Source organism: Schistocerca gregaria, chromosome 4 (genome assembly GCF_023897955.1).
Source record: "Schistocerca gregaria isolate iqSchGreg1 chromosome 4, iqSchGreg1.2, whole genome shotgun sequence".
Classification (NCBI taxonomy): Eukaryota; Metazoa; Arthropoda; class Insecta; order Orthoptera; family Acrididae; genus Schistocerca; species Schistocerca gregaria.
In genome coordinates this window covers 757,479,130-757,497,599 of record NC_064923.1, presented here as the reverse complement: position 1 = coordinate 757,497,599, position 18,470 = coordinate 757,479,130, and the positions used below count along the sequence as shown (strand labels likewise).

At 43.2% G+C, this 18,470-nt stretch overlaps 1 protein-coding gene across 2 annotated transcripts in view; it reads right to left on the bottom strand.

The window, feature by feature from the left end:
* LOC126266718 (titin homolog) overlaps positions 1-18,470 on the bottom strand; it is a 1,013,152-nt gene that overhangs the window by 899,854 nt on the left and 94,828 nt on the right. For both annotated transcript variants that reach the window (XM_049971188.1, XM_049971189.1), the window contains exon 10: positions 14,855-15,172. In XM_049971188.1, the coding sequence (XP_049827145.1) occupies positions 14,855-15,172 (318 nt within the window). The remainder of the gene's footprint in view (positions 1-14,854; positions 15,173-18,470) is intronic.

The following is an 18,470-nucleotide window of genomic DNA, read 5'->3' as shown; positions in this document are numbered from 1 at the left end:
ATGAGACATCCTTAAATTTCTTTTCTATTCTTCTATTCTGTCAGCAACTTATATGCATGAGCCGTTAAGCATTTTTTTTTTTTTTTTTTGATAATTCTTGCACCTAACTGCTCTTGCTGTATTCGGGATTGTGTAGAAAATATTTCTCCGAAAGGCCGGCTGTGGTGGCCGAGCGGTTCTAGGCACTTCAGCATGGACCCGCACGACCGCTACTGTCGCAGGTTCGAATCCTGCCTCGGGCATGGATGTGTGTGATGTCCTTAGGCTAGTCAGGTTTAAGTAGTTCTAAGTTCTAGGGGACTGATGACCTCAGATGTTAAGGCCCATAGTGCTCAGAGCAATTTTTTATTTCTCCGAAAGTGTGATTCTGCGTCTCCACTGTCATATATCTGCACACCAACTTGAATAATCGTCTAGCTGCCCTTACCCCAATGATTTAAAAAATTGCGAAGAAATTTTATCCATGCCTTCGTTCTTATTTGAGTGCAAACCTTCCAAAGCCCTGTCCAATTATGACTTCAGTGCTGGGCCCCTTATGTCTTCAAAGCTGACTTCCATTCATTCTTCTAGCACGTCATCAGACAGTTCCTGGCCTTCATAGAGGATTTCAGTGCATACTTCCTACCATCCTCTTGATCACTTCCCTCTTGGCACTCCAATTCTGGCCATTGGAAAGTGGGACTAAGCCAGAATATGTTTCCAACGGAGAGGTCATCTGTACACGTTAAAAACCACGTGTCCTGTGGAGAAGACACAGATTTCGGAGGCAGATTTTAAATTTTAAGACATGTCCAGAGGCAGATGTGGACTCTGATCACATCTGACTCTGACCACAATTTATTGTTTATGAACTGTAGAGCTAAAGAAACTTCAGACAGTACGAAATTCAGGAGATACGACCTGGATATGTTGAAAGAACAAGAGCTTCTTGAGAATTTCAGAGAGAGCAATAAGCAACTATTGACTAGAACAGTGGAAAGGAATATAGTAGAGGACGAATGGATATCTTTGAGAGATGAAATAATGAAGAGAATTAAATAGGTAGAAACACAAGACTTAGAAGAAATCCTTGGATAACACAGAAGATACTGAATTTAATTAATGAAAGGAGACTATAAAAATGCAGTAAATGAAGCAAGCAAAACGTCTAAACCACGAGATCGACAAGATGTCCAAAATTGCCAAGTAGGAATGGCTAGGGGAAAAATGTGCGGACTTAGAAACATGTATCACTAGGAGAAAGACAGATCGGCCTACAGGAAAATTAAGGAGGCCTTTGGAGAAAAGAGAAACAGCTGTATGAATATCAAGAACTGAGATTAAAAACCACTCCTATTGAAAGAAGGGAAAGCTAAAACGTGGAAGGGGTATATAGAGGGTTTATACAAGGGCGATGTACTTGACGGAAATATTATAGAAATGGAATAGTACGTAGACGAAGGTCAGATCGGAGATATGATACTGCATGAAGAATTTAACAGAGAACTGAGAAACCTAAGTCGAAACAAGGCCCCGGGAGCAGACAACATACTTTCAGAATTACTGATAGCGTTGGGAGAGCCAGCCATGAGAAAATTCTTCCATTTGGTAAGCAAGATGTATGAGACAGGCAAAATACCCTCAGACTTCAAGAAGAATATAATAATTCCAATTCCAAAAAAGCAGGTGCTAACAGATGTGAATATTAGCGAAGTTTCAGTTTAGTAAGTCATGGTTACAAAATGCTAATACGAATTCTTTAAGGAAGGATGGAAAAACCGGTAGAAGCGGACCTCGGCGAAGGTCAGTTTGCATTCCGTAGAAACGTAGGAACACGAGAGTCAATACTAACCCTACGACTTGTCTTAGAAGATAGGTTAAGGAAAGACAAACCTACGTTTATAGCATAAACATGGACGATAAATAGTTTAAACAAGAAGAGAATAGAAGCTTTCGAAATGTGGCGCTACAGAATAACGCTAAAGATTAGATGGGTAGATCACATAACTAATGAGGAGGTATTGAACTGAATTGGGGAGAAGAGGAGTTTGTGGCACAACTTGACTAGAAGAAGGGATCGGTTGATAGGACATGTTCTGAGGCATCAAAGGATCACCAATTTGGTACTGGAGGGCACCGTGGAGGGTAGAAATCGTAGAGGGAGACCAAGAGATGAATACACTAAGCAGATTCAGAAGGATGTGGGCTGAAGTAGGTACTGGGAGATGAAGAAGCTTGCACAGGATGGAGTAGCATGGAGAGCTGCATCAAACCATTCTCAGGACTGAAGAGGTTCAAATGGCTCTGAACACTATGCGACTTAACTGCTGAGATCATCAGTCGCCTAGAACTTAGAACTAATTAAACCTAACTAATCTAAGGTTAGTTAGGTTTAAGTAATTCTAAGTTCTAGGCGGCTGATGACCTCAGAAGTTAAGTCGCATAGTGCTCAGAGCCGTTTGAACCATGCGCTGTTTCTTGAAGTTTTCTCGACGATTCTCCAGTATAATTTTGTAGTTGCGTTCATTGTTGATACAAAGCTTCTTATTTTGGTATAAAGATTCTCAGCTCTGTTGGCGGAATGAGCAACTTTTCTCAATAAATCTTCACATTCCACACACCTAGTGGAGCATGTTAAATAATAGATAACTGACACATGCGTAAACTGTAAACGTTGCTTTGTTACTTCCAGTTACTTCATGTAAGTAGTTCCCAAGTGAATATATTCAGTTTCCTGTAAACGAACTGAAGTCGAAATCACTAGTCGCTCTACGATCCTGTGTTCTATCAAAAGTGATGGAACGGTTTGCATTGCTCCTTCTCTCTCTCTCTCTCTCTCTCTCTCTCTCTCTCTCTCTCTCTAACTCCCTCCCTCCCTCCCTCCCTCCCTCCCTCCCTCCCTTCCTCCCTCCTCTCTCTCCTTCCCTGTCATTATTCTGGGGTTATTGACCTGTCATGTCTCCCGACCAATGGAATCTGTAAATGAGAATGCATTCAGTTAAGTAAAATTAAACGAATAACGAGGCTACATTTTGTAATGAACGATTTTACCATTAAAAACTAATATTTCACGAATACAACGTTCTCACGTTTCCTGACACGTTAACTGACTAAAATTACACGAGGTTTCGCCCAAGTATTACTTGGCCAGTGTCAAGTGAAACGACTGACAATGGCCAAGGATTGCTTGGCCGAAAGTTCGTGTGATTTTAATCAATAGACGCGTCTAGACACCTGAGAACTTGTTATTCAGTGCTGCCCTGCATTGTTAAAATATTATGAGAAGGTGATTTTTTTCTTATTTTTCCTGACTTTTCGATTTTGATAGCCTAGGTGAACCTACCCCCATGAACCATGGACCTTGCCTTTGGTGGGCAGGCTCGCGTGTCTCAGCGATACAGATGACCGTACCGTAGGTGCAACCACAACGGAGGGGTATCTGTTGAGAGGCCAGACAAACGTGTGGTTCCTGAAAAGGGGCAGCAGCCTTTTCAGTAGTTGCAGGGGCAACAGTCTGGATGATTGACTGATCTGGCCTTGTAACACTAACCAAAACGGCCTTGCTGTGCTGGTACTGCGAACGGCTGAAAGCAATGGGAAACTACAGCCGTAATTTTTCCCGAGGGCATGCAGCTTTACCGTATGGTTAAATGATGATGGCGTCCTTTTGGGTAAAATATTTCGGAGGTAAAATAGTCCCCCATTCGGATCTCCGGGCGGGGACTACTCAAGAGGACCTCGTTATCAGGAGAAAGAAAACTGGCATTCTACGGATCGCAGCGTGGAAAGTCATATGCCTTAATCGGGCAGGTAGGTTAGAAAATTTAAAAAGGAAAATGGATAGGTTAAAGTTAGATATAGTGGGAATTAGTTAAGTTCGGTGGCAGGAGGAACAAGACTTTTGATCAGGTGAATACAGGGTTATAAATACAAATCAAATAGGGGTACTGCAGGAGTAGGTTTAATAATGAATAAAAAAATAGGAGTGCGGGTAAGCTACTACAAACAGCATAGTGAATGCATTATTGTGGCCAAGATAGACACGAATCCCATGCCTACTACAGTAGTACAAGTTTATATGCCAACAATATGCAGATGATGAAAAAATTGATGAAATGTATGGTGAGATAAAAGAAATAATTAAGATAGTGAAGGGAGACGAAAATTTAATAGTCATGGGTGACTGGAATTCGAGAGTAGGAAAAGGGAGAGAAGGAAACATAGTGGGTGAGTATGGATTGGGGGAGAGAAATGAAAGAGAAAGCCGTCTGGTAGAATTTTGCACAGAGCATAACTTAATCATAGCTAACACTTGGTTCAAGAATCATAAAAGAAGGTTGTATACATGGAAGAATCCTGGAGATACAAGAAGGTATCAGATAGATTATATAATGGTAAGACAGAGATTTAGGAACCAGGTTTTAAATTGTAAGACATTTCCAGGGGCAGATGTGGACTCTGACCACAATCTATTGGTTATGAACTGTAGATTAAAACTGAAGAAACTACAAAAAGGTGCTAAATTAAGGAGATGGGACCTGGATAGACTGAAAGAACTAGAGGTTGTAGAGTGTTTCAGGAAGAGCATAAGGGAACAATTGACAGGAATGGGGGAAGGAAATACAGTAGAAGAAGAATGGGAAGCTTTGAGGGATGAAGCAGTGAAGGCGGCAGACGATCAAGTAGGTAAAAAGACGAGGGCTAATAGAAATCCTTGGGTAATAGAAGAGTTTGAATTTAATTGATGAAAGGAGAAAATATAAAAACGCAGTAAACGAAGCAGGCAAAAAGGAATACAAACGTCTAAAAAATGAGATCGACAGTAAGTGCAAAATGGCTAAGCAGGGATGGTTAAAGGACAAATGTAAGGATGTAGAGGCTTATCTCACTAGGCGTAAGATAGATACTGCCTACAGGAAAAATTAAAGAGACATTTAGAGAGAAGAGAACACTTGTATGAATAGAAAGAGCTCAGGTGGAAACCCAGTTCTAAGCAAAGAAGGGAAGGCGGAAAGGTGAAAGGAGTATACAGAGGGTTTATACATGGACGATGTACTTGAGGACAATATTACGGAAATGGAAGATGATGTAGATGAAGACGAAATGGGAGACAAGGTACTGCGTGAAGAGTTTGACCGGGCACTGAAAGACCTGAGTCGAAACAAGGCCCCGGGAATAGACAACATTCAATTAGAACTACTGAAGGCATTAGGAGAGCCAGTCATGACGAAACTCTACCATCTGGTGTGTAAGATGTATGAGACATGCGAAATACTCTCAGACGTCAGGAATAATATAATAATTCCAATCCCAAAGAAAGCAGGTGTTGACAGTTGTGAAAATTACCGAACCATCAATTTAATAAGTCACAGCTGCAAAATACTAACGCGAATTCTTTACAAACGAATGGAAAACCTAGTAGAAGGTGACCTCGGGGAAGATCAGTTTGGATTCCGAAGGAATATCAGAACACGTGAGGCAATACTGACCCTACGACATCTCTTAGAAGCTAGATTAAGGAAAGGCAAACTGACGTTTCTAGCATATGTAGACTTAGAGAAAGCTTTTGACAATGTTGACTGAAACACTCTCTTTCAAATTCTAAAGATGGCAGGAGTAAAATACAGGGAGCGAAAGGCTATTTACAATTTGTACAGAAACCAGATGGCAGTTATAAGAGTCGAGGGACATGAAAGTGAAGCAGTGGTTGGGAAGGGAGTGAGACAGGGTTGTAGCCTGTCCCCGATGTTATTCAATCTGTATATTGAGCAAGCAGTAAAGTAAACAAAAGGAAAATTCGGAGTAGGTATTAAAATCCATGGAGAAGAAATAAAAATGTTGTGGTTCGCCGATGACATTGTTATTCTGTCAGAGACGGGAAAGAACTTGGAAGAGCAATTGAACGGAATGGACAGTGCCTTGAAAGGAGGATCTAGGATGAACATCAACAAAAGCAAAACGAGGATAATGGAATGTAGTCGAATTAGGTCGGGTGATGCTGAGGGAATTAGATTAGGAAATGAGACACTTAAAGTAGTAAAGGAGTTTTGCTATTTGGGGAGCAAAATAACTGATGATGGTCGAAGTAGAGAGGATATAAAATGTAGACTGGCAATGGCAAGGAATGCGTTTCTGAAGAACAGAAATTTGTTAACATCGAGTATAGATTTAAATGTCAGGAAGTCGTTTCTGAAAGTATTTGTGTGGAGTGTAGCCATGTATGGAAGTGAAACATGGACGATAAATAGTTCGGACGAGAAGAGAATAGAAGCTTTTGAAATGTGGTGCTACAGAAGAATGCTAAAGATTAGATGGGTAGATCACATAACTTATGAGGAGGTATTGACTAGAATTGGGGAGGAGAGGAGTTTGTGGCACAACTTGACAAGAAGAAGGGATCGGTTGGTAGGACATGTTTTGAGGCATCAAGGGATCATAAGTTTAGCATTGGAGGGCAGCGTGGAGGGTAAAAATGGTAGAGGGAGACCAAGAGATGAATACACTAAGCAGATTCAGAAGGATATAGGTTGCAGTAGGTACTGGGAGATGAAGAAGCTTGCACAGGATAGAGTAGCATCGAGAGCTGCATCAAACCGGTCTCAATACTGAAGACCACAATAACAACAGACAAAGCATCTTGCTGATTTAAAGTAAATTAATTAAAATTAAACAGTAACAAAATCCAGAGTATAGTATTCTCCATAAAAGGTAATGAGTGCCATGGCAAAGAGTCTGTCAGATTATTGCGTATCCATCTCGACACCAAACTGAACAGGAGCGTAAAACAGCCCTCTCTACTGCTGCTATGTTACTCTTGGGTGGACGTACCCCAGTCAACATTGCTCTCTTGAGCAATCATGCACCGGGTGACTAATGATAATACCGTGTTGGTACGAACGTCTACGGCGGAGGATCTCCAACAAGACTGGTCGAATTTGGTGGAAACGTCATGTGAAATATGTTTTCAGATCTCCATCTAAGATTAGGGTCCTTTTAGGTTCTGTTAAGGATGTTCTCGGTTTTCGTAAGGCAGATGTCTACAGTATTCCTTGCAGTCGTGGCAAGTCATTTACTGGTCAGACAATCAGGACTGTGGAGGATCGGTATGCTGACGATAGCCACGCTTACGACATCCGAGCAACTGCACTACTCAAGAACATAGTGTTGCCACCATCCATCCTGTGGAATACAACAACACGGAGATTCTGGAATGAACTTCGAGCTACTGGGATAGCGTTATCAAGGAAGCGGTTGAAATTAGACAATCAAGTAACCTTGTAAACAGAGATGGAAGTTTTTCCTTAAATTCTGAGTGCAATCATGCTGTCTCACTTGTGAAAACCAAAGGGACTGAGTTAATGCTACCTCACCTGTTGTTTAGTAATTTCCACTATCGATAACGTCTGGCGTCGCTCATCTTTGGTTGCGTGATGGTGCGACAGTTTACAGTGAGTGAATGTGTGTGTGTGTGTGTGTGTGTGTGTGTGTGTGTGTGTGTGTTTGTTACCTTTCCGGATTTGCTCTGCAAACTGAGGCTTCAGAGTCACTTGCACAGCGCTTAATCACTGCAGTTACGCCTTGAAAATGTCGGGGAAGGCACCTGTCGAAATATCAGCAGCTGCCGAGGAGTCCATCCGGATGCACTCACGTAAGTTATCTGAGTACTGTATAGGCAGGGAGAAACTCAGGTTTCACAGTACAACCTCTGTTGATCGATTCACTTTGAAGTTTGCTGCTGTATCCTAAAAATAGACAATGATAGAATATACACTGAAGAGCCAAAGAAACTGGTACACCTGCCTAATATCGTGTACGGCGCTCGTGAGCACGCAGAAGTGCCGCAAAACGACGTGGAATGGACTCGACTAATGTCTGAAGTAGTGCTGAAGGAAACTGACATCATGAATCCTTCAGGGCTGCCCATAAATCCATAAGAGAACTAGGGGATGGAGATCTCTTCTAAACAGCACGTTGCAAGGCATCTCAGATATGCTCAATAGTGTTCATATCTCGGGACTGACCAGCGAAAGTGTTTAATCTCAGAATAATTTTCCTGGAACCACTCTGTAGCACTTCTGAACGTTTGAGGTGTCGCATTGTCCTGCTGGAATGGCTCAAGTCCTTCGGAATGCACAATGGACATGAATCGATGTAGGTGATCAGACAGGATGCTTATGTACGTGTCACCTGTAAGAGTCATATCTAGACGTGTCAGGGGTCCCATAGCACTCTAACTGCACACGTCCCACATCATTACAGAGCCTCCACAAGCTTGAACAGTCCCTTGATGACATGCATGGCCCGTGGGTTCATGAGGTTGTCTCCATACCGGTACACGTCCATCCGCTCGATACAATTTGAAACGAGGCTCGTCCGACCAGGCAACATGTTTGCAGTCATCAACAGTCCAATGTCAGTGTTGACGGGCTCAGGCGAGGCGTAGAGCTTTGTGTCGTGCAGTCATCAAGGGTACACGAGTGTTCATTCGGCTCCGAAAGGCTATATCGGTAATGTTTCGTTGAATGTCTCGCACGCTGATACTTCTTGATGTCCCAGCATTGAAATCTGCAGCAATTTTCGGAAGGGTTTATCTTCAGTCAGGATGAACGATTATCTTTAGTAATCGTTGGTCCTGTTCTTGCAGTATCTTTTTCCGACCAGAGCGATGTCGGAGATCTGATGTTTTACAGGATTCCTGATATTCACGGTACACTCGTGAAGTGGCTGTACGGGAAAATCCCCACTTTATCGCTATCTCTGAGATGTTTGTGCGCCAACTATAACACCACCTTCAGACTCACTTAAATCTTGATAACCTGCCATTTTAGCAGCAGTAAAAAATCTAACAACTGCGCCAGACACTTATTGTCTTATATAGGCGTTGCCGACCGCAGCGCCGTGTTCTGTTTGTTTACATCTCTCTGTATTTCAATACGCGTGCCTATACCAGTTTCTTTGGCGCTTCAGCGTATATACTTCCCTTTTGCCAAATTTATATTAGAAGCAAAAACTATGAAGTATCGAATAATTTCATTTACACGTATTCGTGGAAGCATCTTTGAAATTATGAAACAGTCGTACAAAGATATATGCAAAATTCTAAAATGTATAACGGATAACAGATATGAATTAACAAACGTTACCTCTGACAGTCTCTGTACATTGGGCACAGCTGTTTCTCGTGCCTTGTAAAAATCTCAACGGAAGTGCCTTTTCCTAGTCCTGTAGACAACTATTGTTTTCAAATGGTTCATATAGCTCTGAGGACATCTGAGGTCATCAGTCCCCTAAAACGTAGAACTATTTAAACCTAAATAATCTAAGGACATCACACACATCCATACTCGAGGAAGTACTCGAACCTGCGAGCGTAGCAGCAGCGCGGTTCCGGACTGAAGCGCCTAGAACCGCTCGACCACAGCGGCCGGCTCAACAGCTTCGTCGTCACAATGTGTCTGAGCGTTATTGAACTGTGCCATCATCACATTGTGTGTGGGCCAGTCAACAGCGTCATCATCACATTTTGTATAATTACCAGTCAACAGTGTCTTTACACAGTATGTGTAGCCACAATTCATCCACGCCATAACCAAATCTGTTAGGTTCCAGTAAACAGTGTCACCATCATATTGTGTGTAGGTACCATTCAACAGTGTCATCATCATATTCTGTGAAGGCACCATTCAACAGTGTCATCACCACATTGTGTGCAGTCACCAGTTAACAGTGCCATTGTCACAGTGTTTGTTGTCAACAGTCAACAGCGTCACCGAGCGAGGTGGCGCAGTGTTTAGCACGCTGGTCTCTCATTCGGAAGGACACTGGTTCAAACCCGTCTCCGGCCATCCAGATTTAGGTTTTCCGTGATCCAGGCAAATGCCGGAATGGTTCTTTTGTAAGGGCACGGCCTATTTCCTTCCCTATGCTCGACATCATTCGAGCTTGCTGTCTATCTCTAACGATCTCGATGTTGACAGCACGTTTAACACGATCTTCCATCAACACCGTCACAGTGTGTGTGGGCACCATTGAATTGTGCCATCATCATATTGTGTTTAGGCACCAGTAATCGGTGTCATCATCGCACTGTGTGTAGGCACCAGTCAACAGTGTTAGTATAGTCACGAGTCAACAGTATCATCATCATGTTGAGTGTAAGCACCAGACAACAGTGCCAAGTTTGTTTTGCTTGCCAATCATACAAACATTGCAATAAACAGAAAATCAAGAGTAGTCCCAGAAAGATCGGCTAACCAATTATTTGTCACTACACTTTGAAAAAACACACTACATGCAGTTCAGAACTTGTAAGAGGCGTCCCATAGGTAAATGCCTAACATATGATAACAAGCAGATAGAAGAAGTGGACAGTGTTAAATTCTTGGAATTACAGCTTGATAATAAATTCAAATGGGAGGAGGACACCACAGAACTGCTGAAACATCTAAACAAATCTCTATTTGCAATGCGAATTGTGTCAGACATATGGGATACAAAAATGAAAAAGCTGGCATACTATGCTTACTTTCATTCCATAATGTCACATGGGATTATTTTTTGGGGTAATCCATCAAGCCAAGCTAATGTTTTTCGGGCATAAATACGCTGACTAAGAGTTATTTGTGGTGTGAACTCCTCCTGCAGAGGCCTGTTTGAGGAACTAGGTATACTAACTACTGCTTCCCAATATATTTATTCCTTATATTATAATGAAAAATTTACAAATTATTTTTATTTGCTTATTTGATAGTAAATATAATTGAAATTATCATCCCGAATTTTTCCTTCAAATTCGAACTACAAAAGGCATAAAAAAGTAAAACCATTAGCAGTGTAATGCCCAAGCCCGCTTTTCAATGTACCAAATTTTATTGCAGAATTTAACCTGTGAACCTAAGAAACATAGTTTTAGAAGGCTGTAATTTTTTGTACACATAACAGCAGTGTTGTAAAGAAGGCTGTGGAGCCATTTTCTGGTTCAATCAGGAGGAGGGAGGAGGAGATTAGTGTTTAACGTCCCGTCTACAACGAGGTCATTAGAGACGGAGCGCAAGCTCGGGTGAGGGAAGGATGGGGAAGGAAATCGGCCGTGCCCTTTCAAAGGAACCATCCCGGCATTTGCCTGAAGCGATTTAGGGAAATCACGAAAAACCTAAATCAGGATGGCCGGAGACGGGATTGAACCGTCGTCCTCCCGAATGCGAGTTCAGTGTGCTAACCACTGCGCCACCTCGCTCGGTGGTTCAATCAGTGTGCTATAGAAGGCTGTGTAGTGTTGTAAACAAGTTTTGTGCTGTACAGTGTAATTCGAGTGACGTGTGATTTATTGTGCTATTCTTTGTGCAAGGTTGAATCTGTTGATCCATTTTTACAATGCCTAGGCCTGGTAAAGTATTTAAAAAATATAGTAAGTCCCATATTTCCAATATAAAGCGAAAAACTGACATTGAGGTTGGGGTGTGGCCTGCAGATGCAAACATTAGCTTGTCTCAAAGTGCATCTAAAATAAAACTTGGAACATGGATTCTGTCAGTATAAACAAATCATGACAGAAATACAGGTTTCAGAATTGTGGATCTAGAAATGGTGGCAGAAGCACTTATAAAAGCCTGCAACTGCTGTGTTTGTGGAGGAAATGTGGATTTGGTTGATGATGGAAAGAGAGAAGGTTTGGTTTGCACATTGCACATTTTGTGTCAAAACTGTGATGCTGACAGACCATTCAAGACGTCAAAGGTCAGTAATGGAATCTATGAAGCCAATATGAGATTTGCTTATGGACTAAGATGTATAGCGATTGGAAGATATGGTGAAAACCTTTTATGTGGTATTATGAACATGCCTGGTCTTTCCCTAAAATTTTCTGCGATAAATACTGCTCTCCTCAATGCAGTTGCAGAAGTAAGTGAAGAGAGCATGAAAATTGCAGTCCTGGGGGCAATTTTGAAAATTGTGAAGCAACTAATAGCAACGATATAGCAGTTTGCTGTGACAGTTCCTGGATGAAGAGGGGGTATTCTTGACTGGAGTTTCAACAATCATTAGTGTCGACACTGGAAAAGTATTACAGTGAGAGGTGATATCTAAATATTGTTCAGCATGTTCCTTGCACAAGAAATATATTGATGCAGGTAAAGAAACAGAATGTTAAGAGGCCCATAAAGCTGTTTGTAGCAGAAATTATGCAGGCTCCAGTGGTGGGATAGAAGCTGCAGGTATGAAATTCATTTTCCATAGATTTTTGCAAAATTATGGAGTAAGATACGTACAGTATTTAGGAGATGGAGACTCTAGTGCTTTCAAGAATGTAGTTGAATTTCAGCCCTATGGAAAAGATTGCACTATTGAGAAACTGGAGTGCTTAGGCCATATTCAGCAGAGGATGGTTGGATGACTCCGAAGACTTGTTGTGGACAATAAAGGCAAGCTACTAGAGGATGGGAAGCCACTTAGAGGTAAAAACAGACTAACAAAGAAGAGAATTGACAGCCTAGAAGTCTATTACGGTGCTGCAATTACAAGTAACCTCACAAGCTTGGACAGTATGAGGAAAGCAGTATGGGCCATTTGGTTTCATTACTTGTCGACAGACACTACACCTCAACATGGCCTATGTTCTAATGTATGGTGCAAATTTTTGAAAAGTAAGGAAAGTGGGGAACTTATACCCGTAAAAATAACCTTACTTATGAGGTTTCAATGGCCATTAAGCCAACTTTTAGAGCACTGGCTTCAATGGAACTGCTAGAAAAATATCTGCATGGGAAAACACAGAACCCAAATGAAGGTTTCAATGCTCTTATTTGGAAAAGATGTCCAAAGATTGTGATTGTTCCCAATTAGGTGGTGAAGGTAGCTGTTTTGGAAGCTGCAGCAGAGTTTAATGATGGGAATGTGGCAAGACTTCACATCCTCAGCAAGTTGGGCTTTACACCTGGAGTCTTCACTGAGCAGATACTGCATATCATCGATAAGCAAAAAATTGCGAAAGTGGAGACTTCAATCCAGAACATACAAAAAATTCCTAGGCAAAGGAGCAGAGAAGCTAAAAGAGCTGTAGAGGGTGATGAGGAAGAAATGGAATATGAATATGGTCAGTTCTATCTAAGGTATGATAGTTTTTTCTTTTTTTTTCTTTTTCTTTTTTACATTTCATCTAAACTGCGACTTAAGGTTTTCTGCTTTCAGGAACACATATATCAGAAACTTCTGGAAGAATTGCAACGAAATTTGGCACACCTATTCTTTTACTTTGAAGCAATATTTAAGTGGAACAAAATTTTAATCGAGATATTATACACAGTTTTGTTGTTGATAATATATTGGAAAGTCTGCTTGTAAAAAATGTTCGAATCCAAAATCTCACAGAAAGTAATAGCATTAATTTACCAAAAAGTAACTGTACTTAATTGTGCACCTATTAGTGTAGATCATTTTACCATTAAATAAATTTGCCAAAGTAGGCTCAAAATTATAAAAAAGTGTACCTTAAAATAATAATAATGCAATAAATAATCCAAAATTATTTCAGTGCATTAGATTGTTATTAAAAATTCTGATTTAAAAAAAATCATATTACATCTGAATACATAAGTGTACAAAATTTTAATGAGATTGAACAAAAAATGGCAAAGATATGGATTTACAAAAATATCAGTGCAAGACTGCCACCGTCTCCACTTAATGAAATTTGTCATTAAAAATATATCACTTTTTCAAACCAACAGGTCAGTTCATGGAATCAATACTAGAAATAAGACTAATCTTCACAAGGATTTAAAGTCACTTACTCTTGTAAAAAAAGGTGTGCAGTAATCAGTAAAACACATTTTCAATAACTTGCCAGCAGCCATAAAAAGCTTAACAACCAATGGAAGTCAGTTTAGGAGAAGCCTAAAGGATTAATGGTGGCCAGCGCATCTCCTTCTACTCCACTGATGAATTTCTGAGTGGAACCAGCTGACTTGTGTTTATATATATATAAAAGTACAATCTAACTTCTGTCCCATTTCAGTGCAGTAATGTGTACATTGTAAATAAGTATTTTAGTAGTTCTATTATATGTTTATTACCTTATAAAGAAAAAAAACTTTTTTTAAATTTTACCCTTAGTGCATTAGCGCGATCTTAGTGAATGAGTGTTTGTAAAATGATTCTTTCATATAGTGTTCATTAAAAAAAATGACGATCGTTCCACTTGGGACTTGTGTAAGGTACATTAGCTTATTGGTTTCAGTTGTAAATATTTGTCGTGACACGTTCTACATCCTGGAGGACCTCCTCACTACAGATCAACTGGAATGAAAGTAAATCTAATCTAACCTAATCATCGTCACATTGTGTGGAAGAACACATCAACAGAGTCATCATCTCATTGTGTATAGTCACCAGTCAAAAGTGTCATCATCACATTGTATGTAAGCACCAGTCAACAGAGTGATCATCACAGTGTGTGTAGGCACCAATCGATTCTGTCATCATCACATTGCGTGGAGTCACCAGTTGGCGGTGTCATCATCACAGTGTGCTAGGCACCATTCAACGGTGTCGTCACCACACTGTGTGCAGACACCAGTCAACAGCATCAATGTCACAGTGTGTGTAGTCACCAGTGAGTAGCATCATCATTACACTGTGTGCAGGTGCTGTTCAAAGGTGTCATCACCACATTGTGTTAGGGACCCGTCAACAGCGATATCAAGACGGTGTGTTTACTCAGCAGTCATCAGCATCATCGTCACAGTGCGTGTATGTACCATTCAGCAGCAGCAGTATGACAGTGTGTGCAGACGCCAGTGAATAGCGCCACATGGCACCGTGTGTGGGCGCCAGAGAGCAGAGTGCCAGCACAGTGCAGCCGCAGTGCGGGGCTCACCTTGCGGCTTGGGCTCGCCGGTGACGCGGAAGGAGACGCTGACGTCCTCGCCGACGGCGGCGCTCACGTCGGAGTCCGGCCGGGTGATGAAGAGCGCCGGCCGCGCGCCGCGCGCCGCCTCCGCCACCATGACGCGCGCCGCCGACTCGGCGACGCCCCAGGCGTTGTGCGCGCGGCAGCGGTAGACGCCGGCGTCGCGGGGCGTCGCGGCGCCGCTCAGCAGCAGCGTGTGCACGCCGGACTCCTCCCAGCTGCGCGCCAGCGGCGGCCGCAGCGGGTGCCCGTCCAGCGTCCACGAGACCGCCGGCTGCGGCGAGCCTGCGCCACAGCACAGTCCGGGGATGTTTTGTTTGCTGCCACAGCTTATGGCGTCGCTCAGAGCTACATTTCAGACATAGTTTGCGAGTGGCACAAACCTTCCGCCTTATACATCTCGTTGAGTACACTAGCACAAGAACATACAGCCGATTTCACGTGACTGCATAAGTGAAGATAAAATCTTTCGGCACTGTTTATATTACACATCAAAACCGAAAGTTTACCACTGCGCAAGCTGTGAGTTACCGATAAGTGTGTTACCCGGATGAAGAGGGACATACTTCACTAAGGGAGCTTCAACAGTTATTAGTTTCGGCAGGTAATGTCTAAAATCTACTGCTGAACGTGCCGTTTGCCATCGGGCTGTCAGTCTTCTATCGGAATGCAGAAACTGCTACACGTCATAAACCAAAAACGCCTAGGAGTGCTGTGGCACGGGATCATCCGGTCACACGATAACCTTCACTCCTACCCTAGCAATCGGACGAAGGTTACGCTTCAGCGATTTGATTGAGAAACATTGCAACATCCTCCGTACAGCCCGGAATTTTCACCGCAGCTCTGGTGACCGGAAGAAAGAGATGCGTGGTCGTTGGTTTCATTCGTACGAGGAAGTGCAAGATTGGGCTGCGTGACTGATCCGTAAGCGTCCAGTAGGTGAGGGTTTTGTACAGGCCGCCAGGACTACGCAACGGGCAGAGGTTGCTTATGCCTTCCAGCCATTAGACAACGCTGAGCTACTTAGGCTTCCGGAGACTCTCGTGGGACACGTGAAGTTCACCTCCCGCCCTTCTAGGACAGAGCTATAAAGTTACTCTGCCATCTGACGCCCACTGCAAAGCAGCAATAGCAGAGTTTAGGGAACGGAACGTTTTATAGATGCCTGTCTTCGGCGTAAAGACCCTGAAGATCGCCGTTCACGCCCTTCCACGCTGATATAATCTCGATAATCTTAGGTGACAGCTGTAGGACCTGGCAGTCAGCTACGGACTGCGCTCCTTACTACGCCTTCCATCGCCCAAAATACGCAGAGAATAGCCACCGGTGTTTGTAAGTATCAGCGTCGTGGATTATGGAACTTAATATAGATCAGTGCCACACCAGTGAAATTGGAAGAGCTACGCTCCAACTGCCAAGATGTCGACTATATGACCCGGTTTTGTTCAACGTCGTTCAGTGCTTCAAGTATCCTGGCAGCCATTCTGGTCGCACGGCTCACAGTATAAAGAAGAAGAACCACCGAGACGTGCAGGCTGTCGTGAGAACTACATACCGTGGCTGCCTCTTTTTTAAGCCTGTCGCTACATGGAGCCGCGGTCAGCCTTGGCTTGGCGTGAGTCTCGACCACATGATCTCTGCCAAAAACGGCGCAAATGATCGTCAAACTGAACAAGAGTCTCAGAAGAATGAACTTTTTCACTCTGCAGCGGAGAGTGCACTGTTATGAAACGTCCTGGAAAAACAAAAGCTGTGAGGATGATTCGTGAGTCGTTTTAGGGTAGGTCATTCGGCAGAGCACTTGTTCGTGAAAAACAGAGATCCCAAGTTCAAGCCCCGGTCTGGCAGACAGTTCTAAGCTGCCAGGAAATTTCAAGAATGTGAGACATTGCTAGGTGTGCAAGGAACTTCGGCCTACTTAAGGCTCCGCTCCACAGAAAATACCACTGGGCTCGGATCATCAGAGCAGTCTACCCTCTGGGCTCAGATATATTCTTCAAAGCAAAGATAGGATTCTCTTCCCTCCGAGGACTCTCTCACGAAAAGAGTGTCCGCAGAGAGATGCGCCAACGCCGCTAGCAAAGGCATTGCAACCCGTTTAACCACCAGCGAGACGTTCCCAGCATACCAAGAACAAATGAGCCACCACACCCAAGAGACCTTTCCCAACACACTGGACGACATATCGCCTGCCGTCGTGACGCTGAAACCACTTATCTCATCTGTGAAGCATGGTGTCAAGACTGTGCCATAGAAGTTAGTAGCTGCTGTCAGCCGATACCATCACTGTACCCCCGTCCCAATAGGCTGGCCTGTCCAGAGTCTCGACCTGAAGCCATTGGAACACTTTGGGATGAATTACTACGTCGACTTCAGTATAGGTCACAGCACCAAAAATCACTGGATTCTCTGGTTTCGTCGCTTGGGGAAGAATGGGAGGCCATTCCTCCGCTGCCATTCAGACGCGTTTATGAATGTGTCCCGAACAGAGTTCAAGAGGTCATAAAGGCGCAGGATGGACGCAAGCCTTAATACTGTCGAGTGATAGTAGTCCGGATAGTTTTGATCAGAAAGTGTGACACGCCTGGGAAAAGCGTTAAGTCACAGCTTAAAACCCTAGGCCAGAATTAGGTGCGAACCGTGAACCTTTGGAATTTTATCCCGGCATTTACCGACTGAATGATCTAAGCACAGATTCGTAAGTACACAACTGGCCATTAAAATTGCTACACCACGAAGATGACGTGCAACAGACGCGAAATTTAACCGGCAAGAAGAAGATGCTGTGATATGCAAATAATTAGCATTTCAGAGCATTCACGCAAGGTTGGCACCGGTGGCGACACTTACAACGTGCTGACATTAGGAAAGTTTCCAATCGATTTCTCGTACACAAACAGCAGTTGACCGGCGTTGCCTGGTGAAACGTTGTTGTGATGCTTCGTGTAAGGAGGAGAAATGCGTACCTTCACGTTTCCGACTTTGATAAAGGTCGGATTGTATACTATCGCAATTGCGGTTTGTCGTATCGCGACACTGATGCTCGCGTTGGTCGAGATCCAATGACTGTTAGCAGAATATGGAATTGGTGGGTTCAGGAGAGTAATACTGAACGCCAAGCTGGATCCCAACCGCCTCGTATCTCTAGCAGTCGAGATGACAGGCATCTCATCCACATGGCTGTAACGGATCGTGCAGCCACGTCTTGATCCCTGAGTCAACAGATGGGGAAGTTTGCAAGACCATCTTCACGAACAGTTCGACGACGTTTGCATCAGCATGGACTATCAGCTCGGGGACCGTGGCTGCGTTTATCCTAGACGCTGCATCACAGACAGGAGCGCCTGCGATGGTGTACTCAACGACGAACCTGTGTGCACTCATAGCAAAACGTCATTTTTTTCGCTTGAATCCACGTTCTGTCTACAGCATCATGATGGTCGCATCCGTGTTTCTAAACATCGCGGTAAACGCACATTGCAAGCGTGTATTCGTCATCGCCATACTGGCGTATCACCCGGCGTGATGGTATGGGAGCCATTGGTTACACGTCTCGGTCACCTCTTGTTCGCATTGACAC